This window comes from Scyliorhinus canicula, chromosome 2 (assembly GCF_902713615.1).
Source record: "Scyliorhinus canicula chromosome 2, sScyCan1.1, whole genome shotgun sequence".
NCBI classification, from domain to species: domain Eukaryota; kingdom Metazoa; phylum Chordata; class Chondrichthyes; order Carcharhiniformes; family Scyliorhinidae; genus Scyliorhinus; species Scyliorhinus canicula.
The window spans coordinates 208,679,180-208,701,781 of NC_052147.1; the positions used below are offsets into that span (position 1 = coordinate 208,679,180).

At 50.7% G+C, this 22,602-nt stretch overlaps 1 protein-coding gene across 5 annotated transcripts in view; it reads left to right on the top strand.

Moving 5' to 3' along the window:
* myo3b (myosin IIIB) overlaps window positions 1-22,602 on the top strand; it is an 881,575-nt gene that overhangs the window by 245,328 nt on the left and 613,645 nt on the right. For 4 of the 5 annotated variants that reach the window (XM_038789471.1, XM_038789472.1, XM_038789474.1 and 1 more), the window contains 2 exons: window positions 16,358-16,510; window positions 19,433-19,529. In XM_038789471.1, the coding sequence (XP_038645399.1) occupies window positions 16,358-16,510; window positions 19,433-19,529 (250 nt within the window). The remainder of the gene's footprint in view (window positions 1-16,357; window positions 16,511-19,432; window positions 19,530-22,602) is intronic. The other variant, XM_038789473.1, reaches the window with a different exon arrangement.

Genomic DNA, 22,602 nt, shown 5'->3' on the forward strand with positions numbered 1-22,602 from the left:
GTGGCCCACCCAGGACAACACCCACAGTAGCCGCTCTGGGGACAACGGCAAGGGCTGCGGAGCGTACTGCTGGCAAGGGCAGTGCCAGCCAACAGTACCTCTGGCACCAAAGATTGTGCCAGGGTCAAAAGTCCCCATGGTGCCGGCCACCATCGGGGCTGGGGCGGGGGGGGGGGGGATGGACATGCGCGGGCTGAGTCCGCATTGCCAATCGGGGCCATCATGTAGTCCGTTGGACCTGGTTGGGCACGGGGGGGTACACACCATGCCTTTCATGCCCCTGCAGACAATGGTGGGCAGCACGGTAGCACAAGTGGAGAGCACTGTGGCTTCACAGCTCCAGGGTCCCAGGTTCGATTCCCCGCTGGGTCACTGTCTGTGTGGAGTCTGCATGTTCTCCCCGTGTCTGCGTGCCGTTGTAGACTTTGGCTGAACAGAGAACAGTGCGACACATCTGCCAGAACACGGCACACCTGGCATCATGGAGGTATGGGGGAGGACACCCGCTCCTCTAGTGGGCGTCAAGGTGACGGTTGCCATTAACCTTTACACCACAGGGTCCTTCCAGGCACCAAGAGGGGACATGTCCGGGAGCTCACAGACCTTGGTGCACGGAGGCCTTCTATGCCCAGGTGGCTGAATACATCCATTTCAATGTGGACCTAGTCAACCAGGATGCCCGGCAGCGGGGTACGCTGCCATGCCAGGTCCAGGGGGTGATCGATGGCCAGGGGCACAGACACCACATTCTATCCACACACACTCCTTCCCCCCCCCACCCCAAAACCGGGCCACCACCTTGCCTGCAACCCCCTCCGTGATACGCACCTGTTGCACTACGGGGTGGGGGCCCTAGGTTGGCAGTATACCTGGTCTTGTCCATGGGATGGAGGATAATGGCAACACGCTCTGCGATGAGCTCTGGTGCTCTGCATCATTTGACAACGCCCGACTCCTGCCCACGGTAGCACTTTCCACCGTCCACCTGAATGATCCCTGCATGCAAGCAGGCCATTCCATCACACAATCCCATCGAATTCCTGAGGTGACAGTGGTGGGGACAGTCAGGGGGTGGGGAGCCCAGGCCATCCACACCGTCTACCCGTTCTCTCCCCCCACCCCCCTCCCGCTGTCTGACCAGCCCACCCCTCACACCCATCTGACAGAGCCCCTCACACCCATGTGATAGAGCACCTTGCCTATCCTCTGCTTCTATCCCTGTAACCCCACCTAACCTTTCTGGGCAATATTAGCATGGTCAATTCATTTAAACTGCACATCTTTGGAATGTGGGGAGAAATCCACGCAGACACGAGAGAAAGTGCAAACTGCACAAACACAGTCACCTGAGGTCTGAATCAAACCCAGGTCCCTGCCACTGTGAAGCAGCAACCCTGCCCTGGTCCTTGGCCAGCGCCCGCACAGAATGCCCCAGGCATTGGACATGCTGATCCATAGCCAAAAGCGTCACCCCCAATGCCTCCATCGCAGACGCCACCCATGTGGCACGCAAGGTCGGCACCAGCCCCTGCTCCTGCCCGCGGTTGTACTCCTCCAACTGCACCTATAGGTGGTGAATGCTTGCGGACATCTCCTAATGTCGTACCTAGCTCTGCTACTGCATCTCCACAATCGATAGGACTGTCCATTCCAGATCTCTGAAACCCGTCTGGAAGGCAGCTAGTCCCTGGGGTTGACCTGCCCTCCGACTGTACACTACCTCAGTTCCTACCTCCATCTGCTGTACCGGGTCAACTTGTGTGGTGCGCACCAGATAGTGCCCCAGGAGCCTCTTCAGTAAAGTGCCCAATCGAGGTGAGTGTTTTCGGGGATGGTGGAGGGTGTTGGAGACAGCTGTGATGGGAAATCAGTGTCATCCCCGAGCTCCAGCTCCGTGGTGTCCTGCGTCTCGGGTGGAGGGCCGGCATCCAAGCTGTTCTCAGCTTCACTGTTCGGCTCACGCGGTGGGGCTCTGGCTGTGGAATTGGCTGCGGACGCGGGACACCAAATGGGCCTCCCCCATCTGCGGCAGGTTCTATAAGATACAAGACAAGACGCATGTTGCGGGCAGACGGGGGTTTATGTGTGTGTTTGTGTGTGTGTGGAGGGAGACTGCGTGTGGTGGAGGTGGTGGGGGGAGAGGGTGGTGTTGTGCGGGGTGAGGGTGGTGGTGTTGCGGGGGGGGGGGTCGTTGACACACGTGTCACAGGGAACTGCAACTCAGCAGGGTCTCACTTCATCGCCCGTGGCCAAACTCCACCACGGCGACCTCCCTTTCTTCCAGAGTCCACGTCCAGAGCCCTCTGCTCAGCCATGGTGAGGAGCCGCAAGCACGGCTTATCTTCCCTCCTATCTTCTCCTGCTCCCGCCGGTTGTAAGCGACCTGAGGTTGGGGGGGGGGGGGATTTGGCCTGCCCTTCAGGGGGGAGGAAGGGTTACAGGTGCGTGGAACAGGGGTTGGTGCCAGGGCCACAGTGTTGCCACTCACCCTAGCCGCGGCCGCGCGTCTTGTTGGCTGGGGTAGTGTGGGTGGGGAGTAAAGTGTGTATGTGCAACTGCAGCTTTTCAGCTTCCTGAGTGTCAATCGCGAAACCGGTGAATACCACACCATTTCTCATTGGAATCGATTGTGTTCTACTTGGCGCCAGTGCCCCTTGACAGGAGCAGAATCAGTCCAGGTGCGGCACCAGTTTTGCTGTTGTGGAAGTCCACGAATTCTGCGCCGGCGTCAACACTTTGTCTCAGAAACAGAGAATCCAGCCCCATATCCTTAAAACTGAATCACTGGCCTCATACATTTTTCAGTGCAGCACAGCTCCATCATTCACTTGTTAACAATCTCTCAATCATGATGAATGCTTGACATTCGTCACGTCATTCTCACACACTTAGCACTGCTTCAAGCCTCGCAAATCTCACAGTTTGCACACATCACCAGCTGTTCCTTCATGGCAGTCACACAAGCATTTCGCATCACACATACAGATACACTTTCTTGCAAGGTCACCCGTAATCGAGACACAAAATCTAACGGCGGGGACATGTACGGCTGCATGTCCTGACCTCCATGGAAGGAGATAGTGTGCACCATAATTGGAGCTATTATGACTGATGCTGATGACTGTGTATATTTATATATATATATATATGCGCACACACCAACATGCACCAACATACACCAACATGCACACACATGGATTCTTCTGCCGCAGGAGCGCCCGGGTGAGACGCAGACAATGGAGAAGTCCGTTGACGTCAGGCGAGATTCTCCAGTCGGCAGGCATGGGACGGAGAATCCCGCCCTCATGCCCGCACTCATATACCGGGATTGTGTTCTATAGAGGATGACGTAGAGTTGGCTCCTGCCTGATTGAGATGTTGGACGTAAGTGGTCCGTAGCTGGGCAACGGGCAAGGACAGCACTTGTATCAGCTTGCCACTACAGAAAACAGGCTCTCAGAGAAAGCACAAGGGCAATTAGTTAACTTTGTATGGAATATTGAATGGTTTGGAATGTTTCCTGTTTCCTTTGTGATATCTTTTATTTTAACATTATGGCCAAGAGGACACTGTGATCATCAATAAAAGGGAGAAGGTGGTTGGTGAATTGTGGTTTCTGTCACTGATGCTGCAGTCAGATGAGGCGATCACAGACTGCCTTGCCCGACGGGATGTAATTGAAAAGCAGAATACTGCAGATGCTGGAAACCTTGCACACCTGCTTTTGTGTCTGTTTCTTTTTTTTTTTTGCACCATCATCATTCCCTCCAGCCCTGGAAACAAAGGTTTCTGCCATTCTGTCTCTTATCTTTTCTATTCCATCACCAAATTCCCTTTTACCCTTGTCCCACTCACCCCTTGCTCAAAACCAATTTCAGCTCTAACTTTTCCCAGAGTTGATGAAAGGACCTGAAACATTGGGTGAAATTCTCCCACTAAATGACTACGGGTGTGATTTCATGGCCATGTTGTGCTTGAGTGAGAGCGCGACAAGGCCGTTAGATTGTGGGAGAGGCCAAAATCAGCAACGCCCCCGGCTGCCGATTGGTTTGCAATCTAACCGACCGGCTGCCATTGGAAAAATCAGGATCCTACCGTAGAATGGTGAGAAATGAATACATAGATACATAGAACATACAGTGCAGAAAGAGGCCATTCGGGCCATCGAGTCTGCACCAACCCACTTAAGCCCTCACTTCCACCCTATCCCCGTAACCCCATAACCCCTCCTAATCTTTTTTTGTCACTAAGAGCAATTTAGCATGGCCAATCCACCTAACCTGCACGTCTTTCGACTGTGGGAGGAAACCGGAGCACCCGGAGGAAACCCACGCAGACACGGGGTGAACGTGCAGACTCCACATAGTGGGCAGTGACCCAGCGGGGAATCGAACCTGGGACCCTGGCGCTGTGAAGCCACAGTGCTGGCCACTAACCAACAATCACCACTTAAGATCAATCTCCATACAATTAGTGGGAGTGAGTCCCTATCTAATGGCCTCCTGTGATCTAACCGCCTCCCCAACATGTGGTCACGCTGGCTCCAATTAGTCATCCTCTTTAAAAAAAGTGAAGCCTGCGGAAGGGCTGCTGCGAGGTCCAAGGAAGTGATTAGCCATCTTCGCACACAGGTAATGAACCCGAGGGCATTGGGGTTGGTGCCCCGGTGCTTTGTGGGTGGGCGAGGGGGGGGTGTGTTGGAGGTGCCCCTTGGTTGTGGTGGGACAGGGAGGGACCAAGAGGAAGAGGCCTGACGCAGGTCCAAGGTGTACAGGTATTGCTGGTCTTTTGAACAGGTGACGAACAGCACATGCCGCAGGAGACTCCCCCTCAACAAGGAGATGGTGCAGCACCTTGTTGACTTGGCACTACATGGAGGAGGAGGATACTCGCACCTGGTGGCCGTCAAGGTCACCATAGCTCTGAACCTTTATGCCTCAGTATCATTCTAGGGCTCAAGCTGGGACTTGTGCAGCATCTCACAAGCTACGGCCCACAGGTGCATCAAGTCACGGGTGCCTGATTGCTCAGGCAACGAAATATATAAACTTTGACATGAACCAGGCCCAACAAGATATCTGGGCAGCAGGATTCTCCGCCATTGCCGGTATGACCCAGATCCAGGGGCTGATAGACTGCACGCATGTCGCCTTGTACTTACCTGGCCAACAGGGAGTGTCTTACATGAACAGGAAGGGTTCCACTCCCTAAACATACAGCTCATGCACGTGGGTGCACAGTTCCCAGGGAGTGTGCACGACAGCTAAATTCTGGGGCAGTCGGACATCCCTGACCTCTTTGAGGACCACCCTAGGATGGCCGGTTAACTCTTGGGGGATAAGGGGTACCCACTGAGGATCTGGCTAATGATGCCAGTAGGGAGGCCGGTGACAGACGGGGAGACCCCATACAACAAGGTCCATGTGGCCACTGATGTTGTCATTGAGCGGTGCATCGGACTCCTCAACCTTCCACAACCTGGCAGAGCAGTGGGACGAGGTTGGAGTTTGAGGAGGAACATGTGGCCATCTCCGAGGAGGAGGACGATGAGGCGCCGGAAGAGAAGGGTGTGGAGGATGAACCAGCCGGCGGATGGAGGATAGGCAGCAGTGAGGTTTCCCCCCCCCCCCCCCCCCTCAGCCATCCTGTTCCACACTCCCAGGGGGGCCTCCAGGGTGATGGGACTGTGTCTGCACTGTCAGCGGGTCACTGTCAAGGGCAGGGGAGGGGGGGTGATGATAACGCACTGAGAGCTGAGCACTGCACATGGTGTGCCTGGGTAGGGGGGTGTGGTGGCAGCCACTGGGACACATGCAGGACCTCCATGTCTGCGGAATTGGGGAAGGGGATTGGTGCTCGCCCCACATTGTGGATGAAAGTGCCAGAGACGTCAGTAACCCCACCCAACGCTAAGGGCAATTTTGGATAACTAAGGGCAATTTATCATGGCCAATCCACCTAACCTGCACATCTTTAGACCGAGGGAGGAAACCGGAGCACCCGGAGGAAACCCATGCACACACGGGGAGGACGTGCAGACTCCGCACAGACAGTGACCCAAGCCGGAATCGAACCTGGGACTCTGGAGCTGTGAAGCAATTGTGCTATCTACAATGCTACCATGCTGCCCCATTCCTATTCCATTGACAACCCTTCCCCTCCCACCCCTTCCCCGCCCCCATCTCACCCTCCCCGCTTACTTGCTATCCCCTTTTGCCCTCCCCAATGCCTTCTCAGTGATCTCAACCTGCTTTGCCTTCCGTGTTCCACTGCTGTTCCCAGGCGTGTCCCCAGGATGTACATCAGAGATGGAGGCAGCCTGCTGCTAACCGTGTCCAGTGGCCTTTGATGCCCCGGTGGGCACCTTCAGGCACCCTTGGAGCTGGAGGGCCTCGGCCCACTTTGCTGGCTGCCATTGTCAGGACCCCCGGAGGACAAGGCATCTCATCTCATCTCGACCGCTTCCAGCAGTCTGGGTCGTCGGCATCTCCAAATCGTGGGGCTGGACTCCTCGGTGGCATGGCTGCAATCTGTGTGGGGTTTGCTCTTCAGAATTGGTTTAAGTGCTGCTCTCCCGTGTTAGCGGGGGGCTGGTGAATGTAGTCCCGGTGGGACAGTCATTTCCGGCATGAAGCCTGTGGGGTCTTGTTAAGTGGACCAATTAACATTTGATACAATTGATGGCCTCACTGGGCCGAGCGTTGGGAAGCCCGTAGCAGTTCCCACTCACTTCGAAATGTTTTCTTTAAGGGCGTGATTCTCCGTCCATGTTGCACTCAAGGGAGAGCACAACAAGGCCGGAGAAATACCGGGAGGGTCCACCAGCGAGCTACCCGACAGGCTCCATGCCACATAAGATTCACCAGAGTCTATTCGGAACCCCGTCCCAAATGGGTGGGACTGAATGATGCTAACGGAAATAGGTCATAAACCTACTTGCGACCTACCTGGGTGGGATCCACCGGCCTCCTTCGATTCATTGGCCTCCCCGGGGAGGCTGCAGCTGGTTGTCGATCAGTGCTGGTCCACACAAATGTGGACCAGGCGGAACGGCACCTGGGAGGGGGGAGCGGGGGGGGGGGGGGGGGGGTCTTCCAGACCATCGGAGACCCCTGGGTGATCAGGGTTGTTGTGTTCCGTGTTCTTTGTCTAGCAAGGAATCTACAGAATTGCTGGTGACTTATCCAAAATAGGATTTATTAATATGCACGATTTTTCCATTAGCTGCCACCATATTGTAAGGTTCTATCCAATCAAGCTTTCCAACGTTTACGTGTGGGTCATATGTTCCACTACATCACTGTATGGGTAGTACTATATACTCAGTTCCATGTTAACCATTTAATAATCTTTATTGTCACAAGTAGCCTTACATTAACACTGCAATTAAGTTACGGTGAAAATCCCCTAGTCGCCACATTCCGGCGCCTGTTCGGGTACACAGAGGGAGAATTCAGAATGTCCAATTCACCTCACAAGCATGGCCGGGATTATGCCGCAATCGGCGGGGCAGGCAACTCCAGCACCTTCAGGAGCTAGGCTGGCCCCAGAGTGGTTTGTGCCGCGCTGGCCGGCGGGAAGGGGCTTGGCGCCACGCCAACCAGCGGCGAAGGACCTCTGCCGCCAGCATGAGTTTGCACATGCGCGGGAGCACCAGCGTGTGCTGGCGTCATCCCAGCGCATGCGCAGGGAGGTCATCTCCGCATCGGCCATGGCGGAGGAATAGAGTGCTCCCATGGCACAGGCCCGCCCGCGGATTGGTGGGCCCTGATCGCGGGCCAGGTCACCACGGGGGCATCTCCCGGGGCCAGATCCCCCTGTGCGCCCCCCCCCCCCCCCCCCCGAGGACTCCGGATGCCGCGCACTCCGCCAGGTCCCACCGGTAAGGACCTACTCTAATTTACGCCGCCGGGACCGGGAAAAAAATGGGCGGCCACACAGCCCTTCGCGGGCCGGAGAATTGCCGGGGGGGGGGGGGGGGGGGAGCATTGCCAGCGGCCGCCAACTGGCGCGGCGCAATTCCTGTCCCCGCCAAATCCCTGGCGCCGGAGAATTCGGCAGCCGGCGGGGGCGGGATTCACGCCCGACCCGGCGGGGGGTTGGAGAATTCCGCCCCATGTCTTTCGGGACCTGTGGGAGGAAACCGGCGCACCCAGAGGAAACCCATGCAGACACAGGGAGAACGTGCAGACTCCGCACAGACAGTGACCCTAGCCTGGAATTGAACTTGGGACCCTGGCGCTGTGAAGTAAACCACTGTGCTACTGTGTAGCCCAGCCCTTATACTACAGGAACCTCCTGAGTGGAGACCTCTAACACACTGTTTCCCGCGGGGTGAGGTTAAGGTGGGAGAATTGCTTCCTGGAGACTTTTGTTTAGATATGGCCGCTTGCTCAGTGACATCCTCCCCCTGCTTAAAGCAACTTGTCCCCCTCTATAGCCTATTGTACCCGTGTCTCGGAGCAAGTGGTCTGAACAGAATCCTTTTGAAGTAAGGTAATTGATGCGACCATCAATTCACTCGAGACAAGAGTAGAAGTAAACTGTGGCTTTAATCAATTTAGAACAGTGCCTGCCTGCGACTGATCAAATACTGAGAACAGGTCGACTGCTCTTTATACCTCCCTTCAAGGGGAGGAGCCATGGTCGGAGCCCATACATGCCCCAACATGTTCCCCTATGGATAATGCCATACAATGGTCCATAGGAGAAGCCCACAAGGGCACCAGCACAGTACAGATACAATTACAAGGGCAACAGCACAGATACAAATACAATGGTGGATTATTGGCATCATACATTCACCACATTCACCCCCTGTTAAAAAAATGAAGTCCGGCGGGGGTGATGGGTTCATACGTTCAGCCAGTCTGGCGCACGGATTGTGCGCTGTGATCACCGAAGCTCTGGCGTTGTTGCTGGCCCGGGTGTCGAACTCGTCCGTGCTGGCATCGGTAGTGAGGGCGCCGGTGCGGGTACAGACATGGACTCTGGGAGTGTCTCTTCTGGAGCTTTTTTCCTGTGGATCGGTGAAGGGGGGATGGTGGGTGGGAGGGAGTGCGGGAGACATATAGGGGCGGGGGCGCTGGTCATGGTAGGTTGGGCGGGATATGGTGGAGGGTGGTGGTGGAACCGGCGGGCACCAGGTCCCGGAGGAAGACCGTATCCTGTCGGCCATCGGGGTGTTCGATATAAGTGTACTGGCGGTTGGAGTGTAGGAGCTGGATCCTCTCGACCAGAGGATCGGACTTATGGCTCCTGACGTGCTTTCTGAGTAGGACTGGCCCCGGTGTCTTCAGCCAGGACGGAAGTGAGGCCCCTTAGGTGGATCTTCTAGGGAAAACAAATAGGCGGTCATGAGTGGTCTTGTTTGTGGCCGTGCAAAGTAGGGACCTAATAGAGTGGAGTGCATCGGGGAGGACCTCCTGCCAGTGAGAAATTGGGAGATTCCTGGACTGCAGGGTCAGTAGGACGATCTTCTAGACCATCGCGTTCTCCCTCTCCACCTGCCCGTTTCCCCTGGGGTTATAACTGGTAGTCCTGCTCGAGGCGATGCCCTTACTGAGCAGGTACTGACGCAGTTCGTTGCTCATGAACGACGAGCCCCGGTCACTGTGAACATAATGGGGGTAACCAAACAGGGTGAAGACACTATGTAGGGCTTTAATTACGGTGGATGTGGTCATGTCGGGGCAAGGGATTGCAAAGGGGAAGCGGGAGAACTCATCAGTACTATTGAGGAAATATGTATTGCGGTTATTGGAGGGGAAGGGTCCTTTGAAATCGGTACTGAGGCGCTCAAAGGGCCAGGATGTCTTTACCAGGTGGGCCTTATCTGGTCGATAGAAGTGCGGTTTACACTCCGCACAGATCTGGCAGTCCCTGGTCATGGCTCTGACCTCCTTGGTGGAGTAGGGCAGGTTGCGGGCCTTGATACAGTGGATAAGCAAGGTGATCCCCGGGTGGCAGAGGTCATCGTGGATAGCCCATAGTCGGTCATCTTGCGTGCTGGCGCACGTGCCGCGGGACAGGGCATCTGGGGGCACGTTGGGCTTCCCAGGACGATATGCTGTTGCTCGTTCAGGGCGAGTGTGCTTTACACCCAACTGGCTCTGTTTTATTCCTTAGCTCTGGAGTTGCCAGGTATCTTTATGATACCGCCACGAGGTTCAAGTTCAAGTTCAGATCAATGAATCAATACACCAGTTAGTAAGTTCAAACAAGATACGTTTATTATTACACAGTTATTTACTACTCATGCATATAATACTAAGACTAAACTATTCCTACCACTGCTAGGCCAATACTTATCTGGAATAAGGGAACTGCCGGATCAGGGAACAATGGCCACTTGCTCTGTCCTGGATCCGCAGGCTTCCAGTTGGTGTGGACTAAAGGGGTCAGGAGTGTCTATTCTCGTAGCGGGCGTTGTATGACGCTTACTTATCGGTGTAGCAATTGGCCTGGCCTCTCCTTCTCACGTTCAAGTTAGGGAGCTGCTGCAAAGGTGTTCTACTGGGAGGACCAGCTAAGAGAGCGAGCTGGACTTGGGACCTGACTTTTATAGGTTCCAGGGGCTTCGCGCCCTTTTGGGCGGACCCAATCCTACTGTCCATCGATTGGATCTCATCCCAATCAATTGGTATGAATCCCCCAATACTGAGGCTGTCCCCTGATCGCGGGGCGGTTCTTCCTAACTGGTTTGGTTCCTTTTGTTTCAGACCCCGTTGGCGCCGGGAAGTCTGATCTGCCATAGAATGTCCTGATTGTAGCTAATCGTTGTATCCATTATTCCCGGGGATCGCTTCATTAATATGTAAACTGCTGGCTTCGTTGTTGTCTGCTTTCTTTGCAGCCAGAATACATATGAACTTCTGCAAACTGCTTGTCTCTTTATAATTGTCCATTTTTCCCTGTAACTTTTGCGTTCTTCCATTTTGTGTGGGGAAGTGGCCAACCCAGGTGGCTCCAATACTATATCGTAATTATAGGTGGAGAGCTCGATCCTCCACCTCAAGATCTTATCGTTCTTGATTTTTCCTTGCTGCGTATTGTCGAACATGAAGGCTACCGATCATTGGTCGGTGACTAGGGTAAACCTCCTACCAGCGAGGTAGTGCCTCCAGTGCCGTACGACTTCCATGATGGCTTGGGCCTCCTTCTCGACTGATGAGTGCTGAATTTCAGAGGTGGTGAGGGTGCGCGAAGAAAACGCTACAGGTCTGCCTGCTTGATTGAGGGTAGCAGCGAGAGCGACCTCTGATGCGTCGCTCTCCACCTGGAAGGGGACGGACTCGTCCACCGTGCACATCGCGGCTTTGGCGATGTCCGCCTTGATGCAGCTGAAGGCCTGGCGGGCTCAGTTGCCAGTGGGAAGATGGTGGCCTTGATTAGTGGGCGGGCTTTGTCCACATAGTTGGGGACCCACTGGGCATAATATGAAAAGAACCTGAGGCACCACTTCAGGGCCTTGGGGCAGTGGGGGAGGGAAAGTTGCAGGAGGGGGCGCATACGGTCAGGGTCGGGTTCTAGAACCCCGTTTTCCATGACATAGCCGAGGATGGCTAGTCTGGTTGTGCGGAAAACGTATTTCTCCTTGTTGTACGTAAGGATAAGGGTTTGGGCAGTTTGGAGAAATCAGTGGAGGTTGGAGTCGTGGTCCTGCTGATCATGGCCGCAGATGGTGACATTATCCAAGTACGGAAATGTGGCCCCGCAGTCCGTACTGGTCCACTATTCGGTCCATTGTTCTTTGGAACACCGAAACCCCATTCATGATGCCAAAGGGGACCCGGAGGAAGTGGAAAAGTGGCCGTCTGTCTCAAAAGCCGTGTAGTGGCGGTCCTCCGGGCAGATTGGGAGCTGGTGGTATGCAGACTTCAGATCCACCTGGTAGAGAACACCTTGTAGTGTGCGATCTGGTTAACCATGTCTGCGATTCGAGTTGCGTGTATCGGTTTATGGTTTGGCTGTAATCTACAACCATCCGGTTCTTTTCACCGTTCCTGACGACCACCACCTGAGCTCTCCAGGGGCTATTGCTGGCCTCGATGACTCCCTCCCGCAAGAGTCGCTGGACCTCGGAACTGATAAAAGTCCTGTCCTGTATGCTATACCACCTGCTTCTGGTAGCGACTGGTTTTCAGTCAGCGGTGAGGTTTGCGAAGAGTGGGGGAGGGTCGACTTTTAGGGTCGCAAGGCTGCATATGGTCAGTGGGGGTAGGGGCCCCCCGAACCTCAGGGTGAGGCACCTGAGGTTGCATTGGAAATCTAGTCCCAGAGGTCTGGGAGCACATATAATATAAAATTGGTGTACTTGGCGCCCTGTATTGCTAGGGTTGCGGTAGTGCACCCTCGGATTTGCACCGAGTGCGACCCAGAGGCGAGGGAGATGGTTTGGTGCGCCGGGAAAATTGTGAGCGAGCAGTGTCTTACCATGTCCGGGTGAATGAAGCTCTCTGTGCTCCCGGAAACGAAAAGGCAAGGCGTCCCGTGCCCGTTTACCCGGATGGTCATCATAGAGCTCCGGAGGTGCTTGGGTCGCGACTGGTCCAGGGTGACCGCGCTGAGTTGCAGGTAGCCGGCGTGGTCAGAGGTGCTGGGGCGGCTCCGCGATGGCTGCCCTTGTTGATCGAGCGTGGCGGGCGGTGAGGAAGATAGCGTCCAAGATGGCAGCCCCCATGAGTCGCACGTGGCCGACCGTGTGGGGGAGGACGGCCAAGATGGCGGCCCCCGTGAGTCGCACGTGCTGTGAGGGCTGGAAGATGGCTGCCCCCACGGATAGCACAAGGCTGATGACGAGTCTGCAGGGGGTGGAGTCGGCAGACACGCTGCCACACTGCGGGGTCTGCGGGCCTGTGAGTCTGAGGATTGGGTCTGTGAGTTAGAGTTCTTGAACCTGGCCAGGCAAACTTTGGCGAAATGTCCTTTTTTCCCGCAGCTGCTACAGTTTGCGTTACGGGCCAGGCAGTGCTGCCGGGGCTGTTGGGACTGGCCACAGAAATAGCAGGGTAGCCCCCCATGATGGGCGCGCGGCCGCGCGGCACAAGCCTGGGGTAGTCTTTGGTCGGGGGTCCACGAGGGGTTCGAGTGGTCAGCCGGGAACGCGTCAAGGCTCTGGAACGCTACTTCCAGAGAGGAGGCTAACTTTACCGTCTGATCCAGGCCCAGGCCCCCCTTTTCGAGTAGGTGCTGTCTCACGTAGTTGGACCGGACACCCGCCACGTCAATGTCTCGGACGGCGAGTTCCATATGTTGAGTGGCTGTATTGGCCTGGTAGTTGCAGCTGCGTGCGAGGACTTTGAGGTCATGTAGGTAGTCTTCTAGCGATTCCCCGGATGCTGGCGGCGAGTGGTGACGATGTGTCGTGCATAGACCTCGTTCATGAGCCGTCCATAGAGGCGTTCGAGTATCGCGAGGGCGTCTGCGTAGGAGGAGGCCTCGTCAAGTTGAACAGAGATTCGAAGGCTCACCCGTGCATGGAGGAGGCTCAGCTTCTGTTTGTTGGTGATGGAAGGCATGCAGAAGGCTGCAAGATAGGCCTTGAAGCAGCGGAGCCAGTGCGAAAAAATTTATTTTGCCTCCGCAGCCTGCGGATCGAGTTCGAGTCGGTCAGGTTTGAGGGCCGATTCCATAGTTGCGTTTAAGTTGATTAAATTGATGCGGCCATCAATTCACTCGAGACAAGAGTAGAAGTAAACTATGGCTTTAATCAATTTAGAACAGTGCCTGTCTGTGACTGATCCAATACTGAGAACCGGTTACAGGTTGACTGATCTTCATACCTCCCTTCAAGGGGAGGAGCCATGGGCAGAGCACATACATGCCCCCCTATGGATAATGCCATACAATGGCCCATCGGAGAAGCCCACAAGGGCAACAGTATAGCACTGATACAAACACAAGGGCAACAGCACAGATACAAATACAATGGTGGATTATTGGCATCATACATTCACCATAATAACAAAACCATTGAAGAGGGTTTCAGCAGTAGATGAGCTGAAGCCGAGGTGGGCAATATTACGGAGCTGGCAGTTGGCAATCTTGGTGAGGGAACAGATAGGCGAATGGAAGCTAATCTGGGGTCAAACACGATGCACAGTCTGGAAATCTATACAGGCTTTGTGCTGGAGATCCTCCAATGAATATGTAAATAAGTTCAAAGCGTTGATGGAAACAGCTCCTGGCACATTGGCACATATTCGGAGCTCCTCATCGTGTTTAATTTTGAGAATGGTACGTTTGTTTGAAACCAATAATTTCCTATTCTGATCAAAACTCAAATGCTGTCTGAGTTGACGTAATATGTGTTGCTAATACTTCTGTTCTGTAACTGCCTAGTCTGTACTCACCTTTTGCCTATTCATAGCTGAATATTCTTTTCCTAAGTATTAAAGTAAGGCTTTCCAATGCAGCCATCTGATTTACTAATAACAAAATGGCAGTTTACATCATTAAGGCAGAGCGACACAAACAATGTTATCAGCAACTACAAGCTGTCTGCAGATTTTCAAGCCACGTCCCACAGAACCATATGTAGGTGTCTGTTCTTGTTCACGGGTAATAAATGCCTTATCCTCAGCTTCCAATTATGGCAGCAAATAGCTGCTCAGTGTGACAAAATGGGAATGGTGTTTAGATGCCTAGTTGCTAGATGGCAGCAAATGGCTGCAACCTATGGTTAATGTAGTGACACTAATGAATTCTGAGAATTAATTTTCAGCTAAGAAAGCCTGATGAAGGCTGCCAGAATGTCAAACAAGATAAGAGATTGACTGTCACTGGGGTTTGAGTTTATTTGTTTTCTGCTGGTGGGTGATTGTTCCTGACCCCCTCAAATTGGGAGGTGGTGGTGTGAGCTGCATCGCAAGCTGTCTGGCTGATGTTGCATATTAACAAAACAAATTAATAATTACATACTACATAATTGAAATCCAAAACTACATTTTATTAAAGTAGAACCCATAAACTTAATTTTGCCACAGCAAAAATATTTTTCAAGAAATTAAATTAGAATGAAATAATAAAAATAATTTGATGTCATTCCCGGAATCCGAAACGTCACTGGCAATTTTGCATAGTTAGGTAGCAAATGAAAATCCTTACTTTTTACATACTTAACCATTTTATGTAAAATATATTGGTACAGATCAGGTCTTTATTATTAAATATTATTTCTCAATAATGTCTTTTAAACATTGGTCCTGGCAGTCAGTAGTTGGAGGCTGTAAATTAAATTGATTGGGAGAATAGGTAAAATGATTAATTTCACTGCTTGGATGAACTTATTGATAGGTGTTATCAAATGCATTGGAAAGGGGGATGAGATAAGTCACCATTTTTCAGCTTGACTATGGCGAGCTGCAGAGTACAATAATGAGCACAAACGGCACCCAGCAAATCCTGCTTACATCACTGCCAGGAAAATGCAGAAATAAATGTGTGAGATAGTGGCAACCAACACACAAACTGTAACTGGAGAGCACATTGAAGAGGGTGTGGAATATCCTTGGAGGCATTAGAGCGATTGTGAAACTGGGGTAAACAAAGGAGCAGCCAATGATACTAGCTGCTTATCACTTGCCAGTACAATCGTAGTTCAAGAAATTATATTTTATCTCTCATTTAATGGTAGGTGAAGCTTATTTAACTTTATAAATCAGATCTGTTTCCATGTATAAGCATGCTTATTATGTCTGTTTAATTTTCCATCATTTTCTGAAATGTGTGATATAATAATTGTGTCAGCAATAAAGATTGTAGCCTGCATGGACATTTTAAATTCAGATTCTAGTTTGTGAAAGAGATTTAAAATGTTTATGAAAAAACAGTGGATGATGGCTTTTTACCTTAAACAGTGATTGAATGAGATCTAAAAACAGTGCTAAATCAACTATCCACTTTTTAATTTATTTTCATTTAGGTGAAAATGACATACTATCAAGTTAAGCAACATTAATGTCCCAAACTATTGATCCAAGTTGAAATCTGTAAACTAATAAAATTATTTTGATTTTTGATTTTTTTAGCGTCTTTCATTCTTCATAAATGTTGGCTTTTGGATACAATTTCTATCCATTTTAATTCCTCACAGAACTTTACTAAACTGATAAAAATGGACATTGATTTTTCCTTCCTGAAATTCTTACACAATTTTGAAATTGTTTGTTTGGGTTTATTGGCTAATTAAAAAAAAAACATTTCACTATTAAATACCAAGATTAGATAACACCATAGCATTTGTATCATATCTTCTCAGTTTGTGGTAAACGTTTAAAAAATGTGATTATTTCTCTACAGTATTTAAATGACCATGTCCAGTATTTTTATTTGTCACTTTTCCTACTTTCTCCAGATGTCTGATTAAGGACTTTGAAAAACGCCCATCAGTTGCGTCCTTACTGAAACACCCATTTATTAAGCAGGCTTGTGGGAAGGAGGTGACCCTACAACAGCAATTAGCTGGTCTGATCAAAGCACAACAGCAGGAGTGTTCAGCAAAAACAAGGTATGACACAATAATATCAATAAAATAGTTTTAACTGAGATATTTTGGAATTTAAAACTAATAGTAACTGCAAATGCGACAAAAGTGAGCAATTACATTTCATAATGCAGGTGATACAGGTGTATTGCTAAAATAGTTTGTAGGACTGTGATGTAATTATAGCAGAATATAGTCCAAATCTGTCATAGAAATATTACTTACAAATGACTAAATGTGCATATTTATGTAATGTTTGCAACACTTCTATGTCAGTTAGTACAGAAAGTTTTTGTTTACAGGTTGTTTGCAATACTTGGATGTGACCAGAGAGTGGCAGGATGCAGCTGTTGTTTGTGAAGGGCTATTTAATAAAATAAGTTTAAAACACAGTGGCTAATTCAGCTCCGCAACACCTGTAATTTCAATGCTCCTAGTGTGGCCTTTAACTGGACCCCATTTTGTCCAGGCCATGATCACAACTGTTGAGTGTTGCTGGATTTATCTGTAGTAGGCAGATAATGGCATCAGTCAACAATTAAAGCTGATTTAACTGTAGAGGTGTCATTTTTAACCTTGCTGTTTTTGATAACACCCTCTCTTAACCAAGCAAAACTGAACGTGTATTCAGCAGCAAGAAGGGTCCCATGTAGTGCAATTTAAAGGGATAATCTACTACTTTCAGGTTGGCTGTTAATTAATTTCTACCAGCTCTGTTTGAGTTTTTTGAAGTGCTGTGAGTTTCCTCTCCCTCAAGATGTTGGTGACCTTGGGCTGCCATACATGGATTTATGGTTATCCCAGGCAATTTGCAGCAGTCGTTTACCAGTGCCTTCTGCAGCTTCTAGCTGAATCGGAAACTCTCCTGCTCTCACTGGTTGCCATAGGTACAATAGAAGGATTTGTAGGCTGATAATCAACCTGTTTGGCCACATTATGAATGCGTCTTCTATGGCCATGGAGCTTCTAGCCCAAAGGTAGCGATGCTACGAAAGCATACAAACCCTCATGAGTTCTCTACTTCTGTTTAAAGTTGATGAAGTTGATAGGTTGTTGTGCTGTTGTGGTGCTGCACGTGGATGAGGTCTTGAAAGAAAAACAAGAAACTTGCATTTATATGGCACCTTTCATGACCGCTGGATCTCCCAAAGCATTTTGTAGCTAACAACGCATTTTGAAGTCTATTAGTGTTGTATAGAGGAAACAGGGTATCCAGTTTGTGTGCTGAAAGTTGCAAGAAACAACAATGAGATAATGATCCATAAGTCCCTGGTATCCTAGTGCCAGACTTGGGGGGTACCCGAAAGATGTGCTGGGGAATCCCTCTCGGAAGTTCCCAGCTAAGGGTTTAGCTGGCAATTTTCCAGAAGGACTTAACTTTCCTCAGTCAATTGTGCTGCTCTGGAAGCCATCTGACAAAGCAAGTTAAATCAGTAACATCGGATATTTCTGCCAGTTGTACACTCATAATTACTGTGAAAGAGTTAGAAGGAAAATAAGCTATTCTATCTTCAGAGTAATTATTTTATAGACCCAAACCGAGTCCCACACAGGACAACCCCACACCCCTTCACAACTACGTTTCCCAGCCCCAAGTTATTCCCCACCCCTCCACCATGGTATAGGATTCCCCACACCCCCCGCGGCGACTTGACCTCCCGATCCGACCAGGTCTGACCCCACACTGACATACTTGTCCACCCGCACCCACTCCCGTTGTCTGACTCCCCCCCCCCCCCCCCCCCGCCCCGATTTCCAAACCCCTGCACTTCCCTGATGTCCGAAGCCCTCCATTCCGCCAGTCTCTTACTTTCCTCCCCAAAGTTCAACTCCACCTCTCCGATGTCTGACACCGGACTCCACTGTCCGACTACCACTCGGATGTCTGAACAACCAACCGGCTGATGTACAAAATCTCTAGCCCCCTGACGTCCGATTCCCCCACCTCCAATGTCCGACTCCACCCCCCCGATGTCTGACTCCACCCGCCTAATAATGTCCAGCTCTCTCATGATCCCTTGATATCCGACTACCCCAGATGTTTAACTCTCTTCCCCCCCACCACTGATGTCTAACTACCCCACTGATGCCCAACTACCCCCACCGTGTCTAAACCCCCTACCTGCCCATGTCCGAATTCCATACCCCAACATCTCATTCACTTACCGTAGAAACTTACCATCTCCCATTCAATGGGACCTTTAAACTCACCTGCTTTACGTCATCTAGTGCCGTAAAATGGAAAAGTGTCCTCCTTCGCTCTGTTCCTTTTACACTCGCCACTGGACCTGTGGACATGCTTCAGTCTCACCCGGCCTGAGTCTGGAAGGTTAGGCGAGGCAGTCACTTTAGAATTTAAGTGCAGGTAAATTTGTATGGAGTGGCAATCCACTCCCAGGAAGTTGCGGGCCAATTAAGTGTTCTTTTGTCAGATTTTGCTTTAAACTGCTCCTGTGAAACACCTAGGGATGTTTTATTACCTTAGATGCTATATAAATAAGAATTGATTTTGCGTACTTTGGAAAAACAGATGGCCAGAATTGGGTTTTAGATAATTAAGTGGAGGTCGGTTGATAAAAAACACAATAAATTTCTTTTGACATCAACAAATAATGTTTCTACCGCTGGCACATTTGTGAACATCCTAATGAACAGATGATTATCATGTTACACATAAACAGAGACACAATTATTGTTCAAAGTTACTCTGTTCTGGAACTTTATGCATTTATTGCTTAATTTGTGCAATTTTTGATGAAGATTAAATGATTAATTACAGGATTTCATGATTTACTTAAATAAAGCAAACAATCTTTCAAATACCTCAGTTTGTCAGTGTAGTCCGTGAAATTATGTGCACATTTAATTAAAAGGGACACTCATTCTTTTCTTTTGTGAAATGTTACAAATCTATTCACTGGATATTATTTTTAACTTTGCTTTAAGCAGGCAAAAAAACCCCAGACAAAGACACATGAGAGCCTCAGAGGGAAGCAGTCAGAAGATGACTGATGACTTGGTCACCCTTGAAACCTTAGATGAGGTATGGTTTTCAAAAATGTTTCTTAGTGTTTAGTAAGCTTTATTAGAGCTTCGTATTTCAATGGTAAGTCGGAATTTAGTGAACAATTCCGCAGAAAAGAATGCAGAAAACAAAATACTGCAGATGCTGGAAATTTGAAATTAAAAGCATAAAATACAGGAATAATTCAACAAGTCAGACAGCATAATTGACCTAAAAAGTTATCTCTTCCTCTCTCTCACTCCATATATCTGACCTGCTGAATATACTAGCATTTAATTTTTTTGCTATTGGAAATGAACACAGCTTGGATTGAGCTCTGGTTTCAGGAGTAGTATATTTTTAGACAGCTCTCCCGTGACTCTCTCATGACATTGCTCAGTAGTATGTCAGTGGTAGTAAGGCCACAATTTTGGTTGTTATAGTTAGTTACAAAATGCTAAAACCAATGAGGGGAAGCTGTAAATGTTTGCAAATTGCTTTCTTCCTCTTTTATCTCAGTGTGATGGAGATCTTGTGGCTCAACTTATGGTCCTCATGCCTTTGAACTGTAAGGGTTCAAGTCCCACTTTAGGACTTGATAGGAATGGAAAGAGAGCTCACAACATGGTTCAACAGGTTGTCATTCAGCTGGAAAACCTTTCTGGCATCCAACACCATCCTTCCATGGGAGAAGTGAGTGTGAAGATGTGCAAAGCAAACAATTTAAATATTACATTTTGGGGGTGGATTCTCTATTGTCCACGTTGGTATCGGGATTCCCAATCAGGTGGAGAATGGCGGGTTGCATGGAAAAAGAGGATTGCCACAAAGCACCAGACCCGTTGTAATGCTCTGCTGCCCCGCCACCCCACCACTGGTCTCAACGAACTGAGGGTCTCTCACTGGTTAGCACTGCTGCCTCACAGCACCAGGGACCCAGGTACGATTCTGATCTTGGGTGACTGCCTGTGTGGAGTTTGCACAGACTCCTCGTGTCTGCCTAGGTTTCCTCTCACAGTCCAAAGATGTGCAGGTGGGGTTACAGGGATAGAGGGTGTTAGGAAGGGTGCCCTTTCAAAGGGCTGGGGTAGACTTGATGGGCCAAATAGCCGTCTTCTGCAGGGTAGGAGGTCAATGATCAACCCCATGTGAGCGGCACCGGTTTGCATGTATTTAAATCTGATTAACGGCTGGAAGGCCGGATCCTCCACCCCCCATTTTGCTCCAGCCCTCACAGCCAGGAGTCATGTGGGCATGATTTGGTGCAAGTACTTACAAACAGGGCTCCGGTGCCAAAGCCGTTGAGGGCGGGGGGTGTGGGGGTAAAGTGATAAGAAAACTTTTGAAACATATCGGGCTTGCTGGGTAGTGTATGCCTGGACCTCAGGGAGTCGTGGGAATGACTTGGTGGCAGGTGCGTGGACTCTTGGTGTTCCCCTCACAATCGGGGTGCCCTGGCCGAGACCCCCATTACTATATAAATTAATTTAAACCCACCCTCTAACTGCAAATTAGAGGCTCCTGGCTGTTTAGACTGCTGGCTGCATCCTGAAAATGCTCTGCGGACTTCTGGTCATGTGGCAGCCCACAACCCTCTCTGACACACTGCTCCTCTCAGAGTATGAGCCTCACCAGTGACAGGAGAGCATAAGGCTCGCTCAGTGAAGAACCCACAGTAGATCCCACTGGGAGAAACAGGACAGGGCCATAGAGCCTATCACTAACACTGGTTGCGGCATCCACCGGTACCCCTATTGGTAGGGAGGGGTGGTGAGGCTAGAGGCTCCCCACATCACAGGCCAGTTACTGATGAGGATAGGGATGCAGTGCGGACCACATCATCTCAGAGGGGTAGGTGGATGGTGAATGCACGGTGGACATGTTGAAGGTGGCACAGCAGTACATCCTTCATAACATCACGCAGCAGTGGGGCGACATGATGGAGGCGGACGACGAACGGCAGGCTTCACCTGACGAGGAGGATGAGAATGATTTCCAGGAAGACCCGGGCACGGAACAGGAGCTGGTACGTCAGGCCACGCAATGTGTGATCCAAGGCTGCCGCAAATGGGACATCCTCATCACCTCCCAATTTGCCAACAAGGGGGCCAGGCCACCAGCAGCTCCTTCTTTCATCCCTTTCCCCTCCTGTCTCCCCCTCCCCCTTCAACGCCTCTCCCAGTCCTTCCAGCCTACCCCCCCAACAAGCCTTCCATTCCTTCCCACTTCCACAGCTCCCCCTCAGGGGCTCACCACAGCGTGTTGGTCCTGGGTTGACAGTACCAGCGGGTCTTGCCCGTGGGATGGAGGATAATTACGACTCATGTGAGATGAGGTCTGCTGCGCCTAATAGTCTGACAAAGTCTAACACCTGTCTTTGAGATAACAAACCACTGTCCACTCGGGTGATCCCTGCATGCGAGCGGGCAATTACTTATTTCTTTCTCAGGGGGCCCAAATATGTTTTTTTGTGGAGGGAGTGGGCGGTGGGTTGCTTATGGTAGATGGTGGACGGTTAGGGCTTACTCACTGGGGATACTATCGTACATGATGGGTTTGCGCTGCTGCCCCCCCCCCCCCCCCCCCCATACCCTGCCACTTCTGGGTGAGGGTGCAAACATGTGGGATGTTCATGTGTCATGGGCCACCGAACAACACCCAGCCCATCCTTTACACCATGAGACAGAGGTTAGAGGCTGATTGGACTGGTAATGCAGAAGTGTTTAATGGTGAGTACTACTATCTACTCTCTACTACACCCATGCCAACGTAAGTGCCATCTATCTTTCTAGTAATTTGTGCCCGTCCGCTTCTTCTATGTGTTACCCCAGCAGCACAACAGAAGTAGAGGATGCCTTCTGCTTGACTCACCCTCTGCTCCAGGATGCCCTTGGAGTTTGTCCTTTGGAGACTGTGGACCCTCCCACCAGCGAACCTCACCGTGGCCCCCATCCCAGCAGTATCCGTCCCCTCACTGGATCCACGAAGGGGTGACGAAGGAGAGGACAACACGTTCCCAGAGTTGCAGGTGACCACACCACCACCAGGACTGAGGCAATCGCAGCGAAGGGTCAAAGCCCCCTACAGACTCAATCTGTAAAGTTGTTCTTCA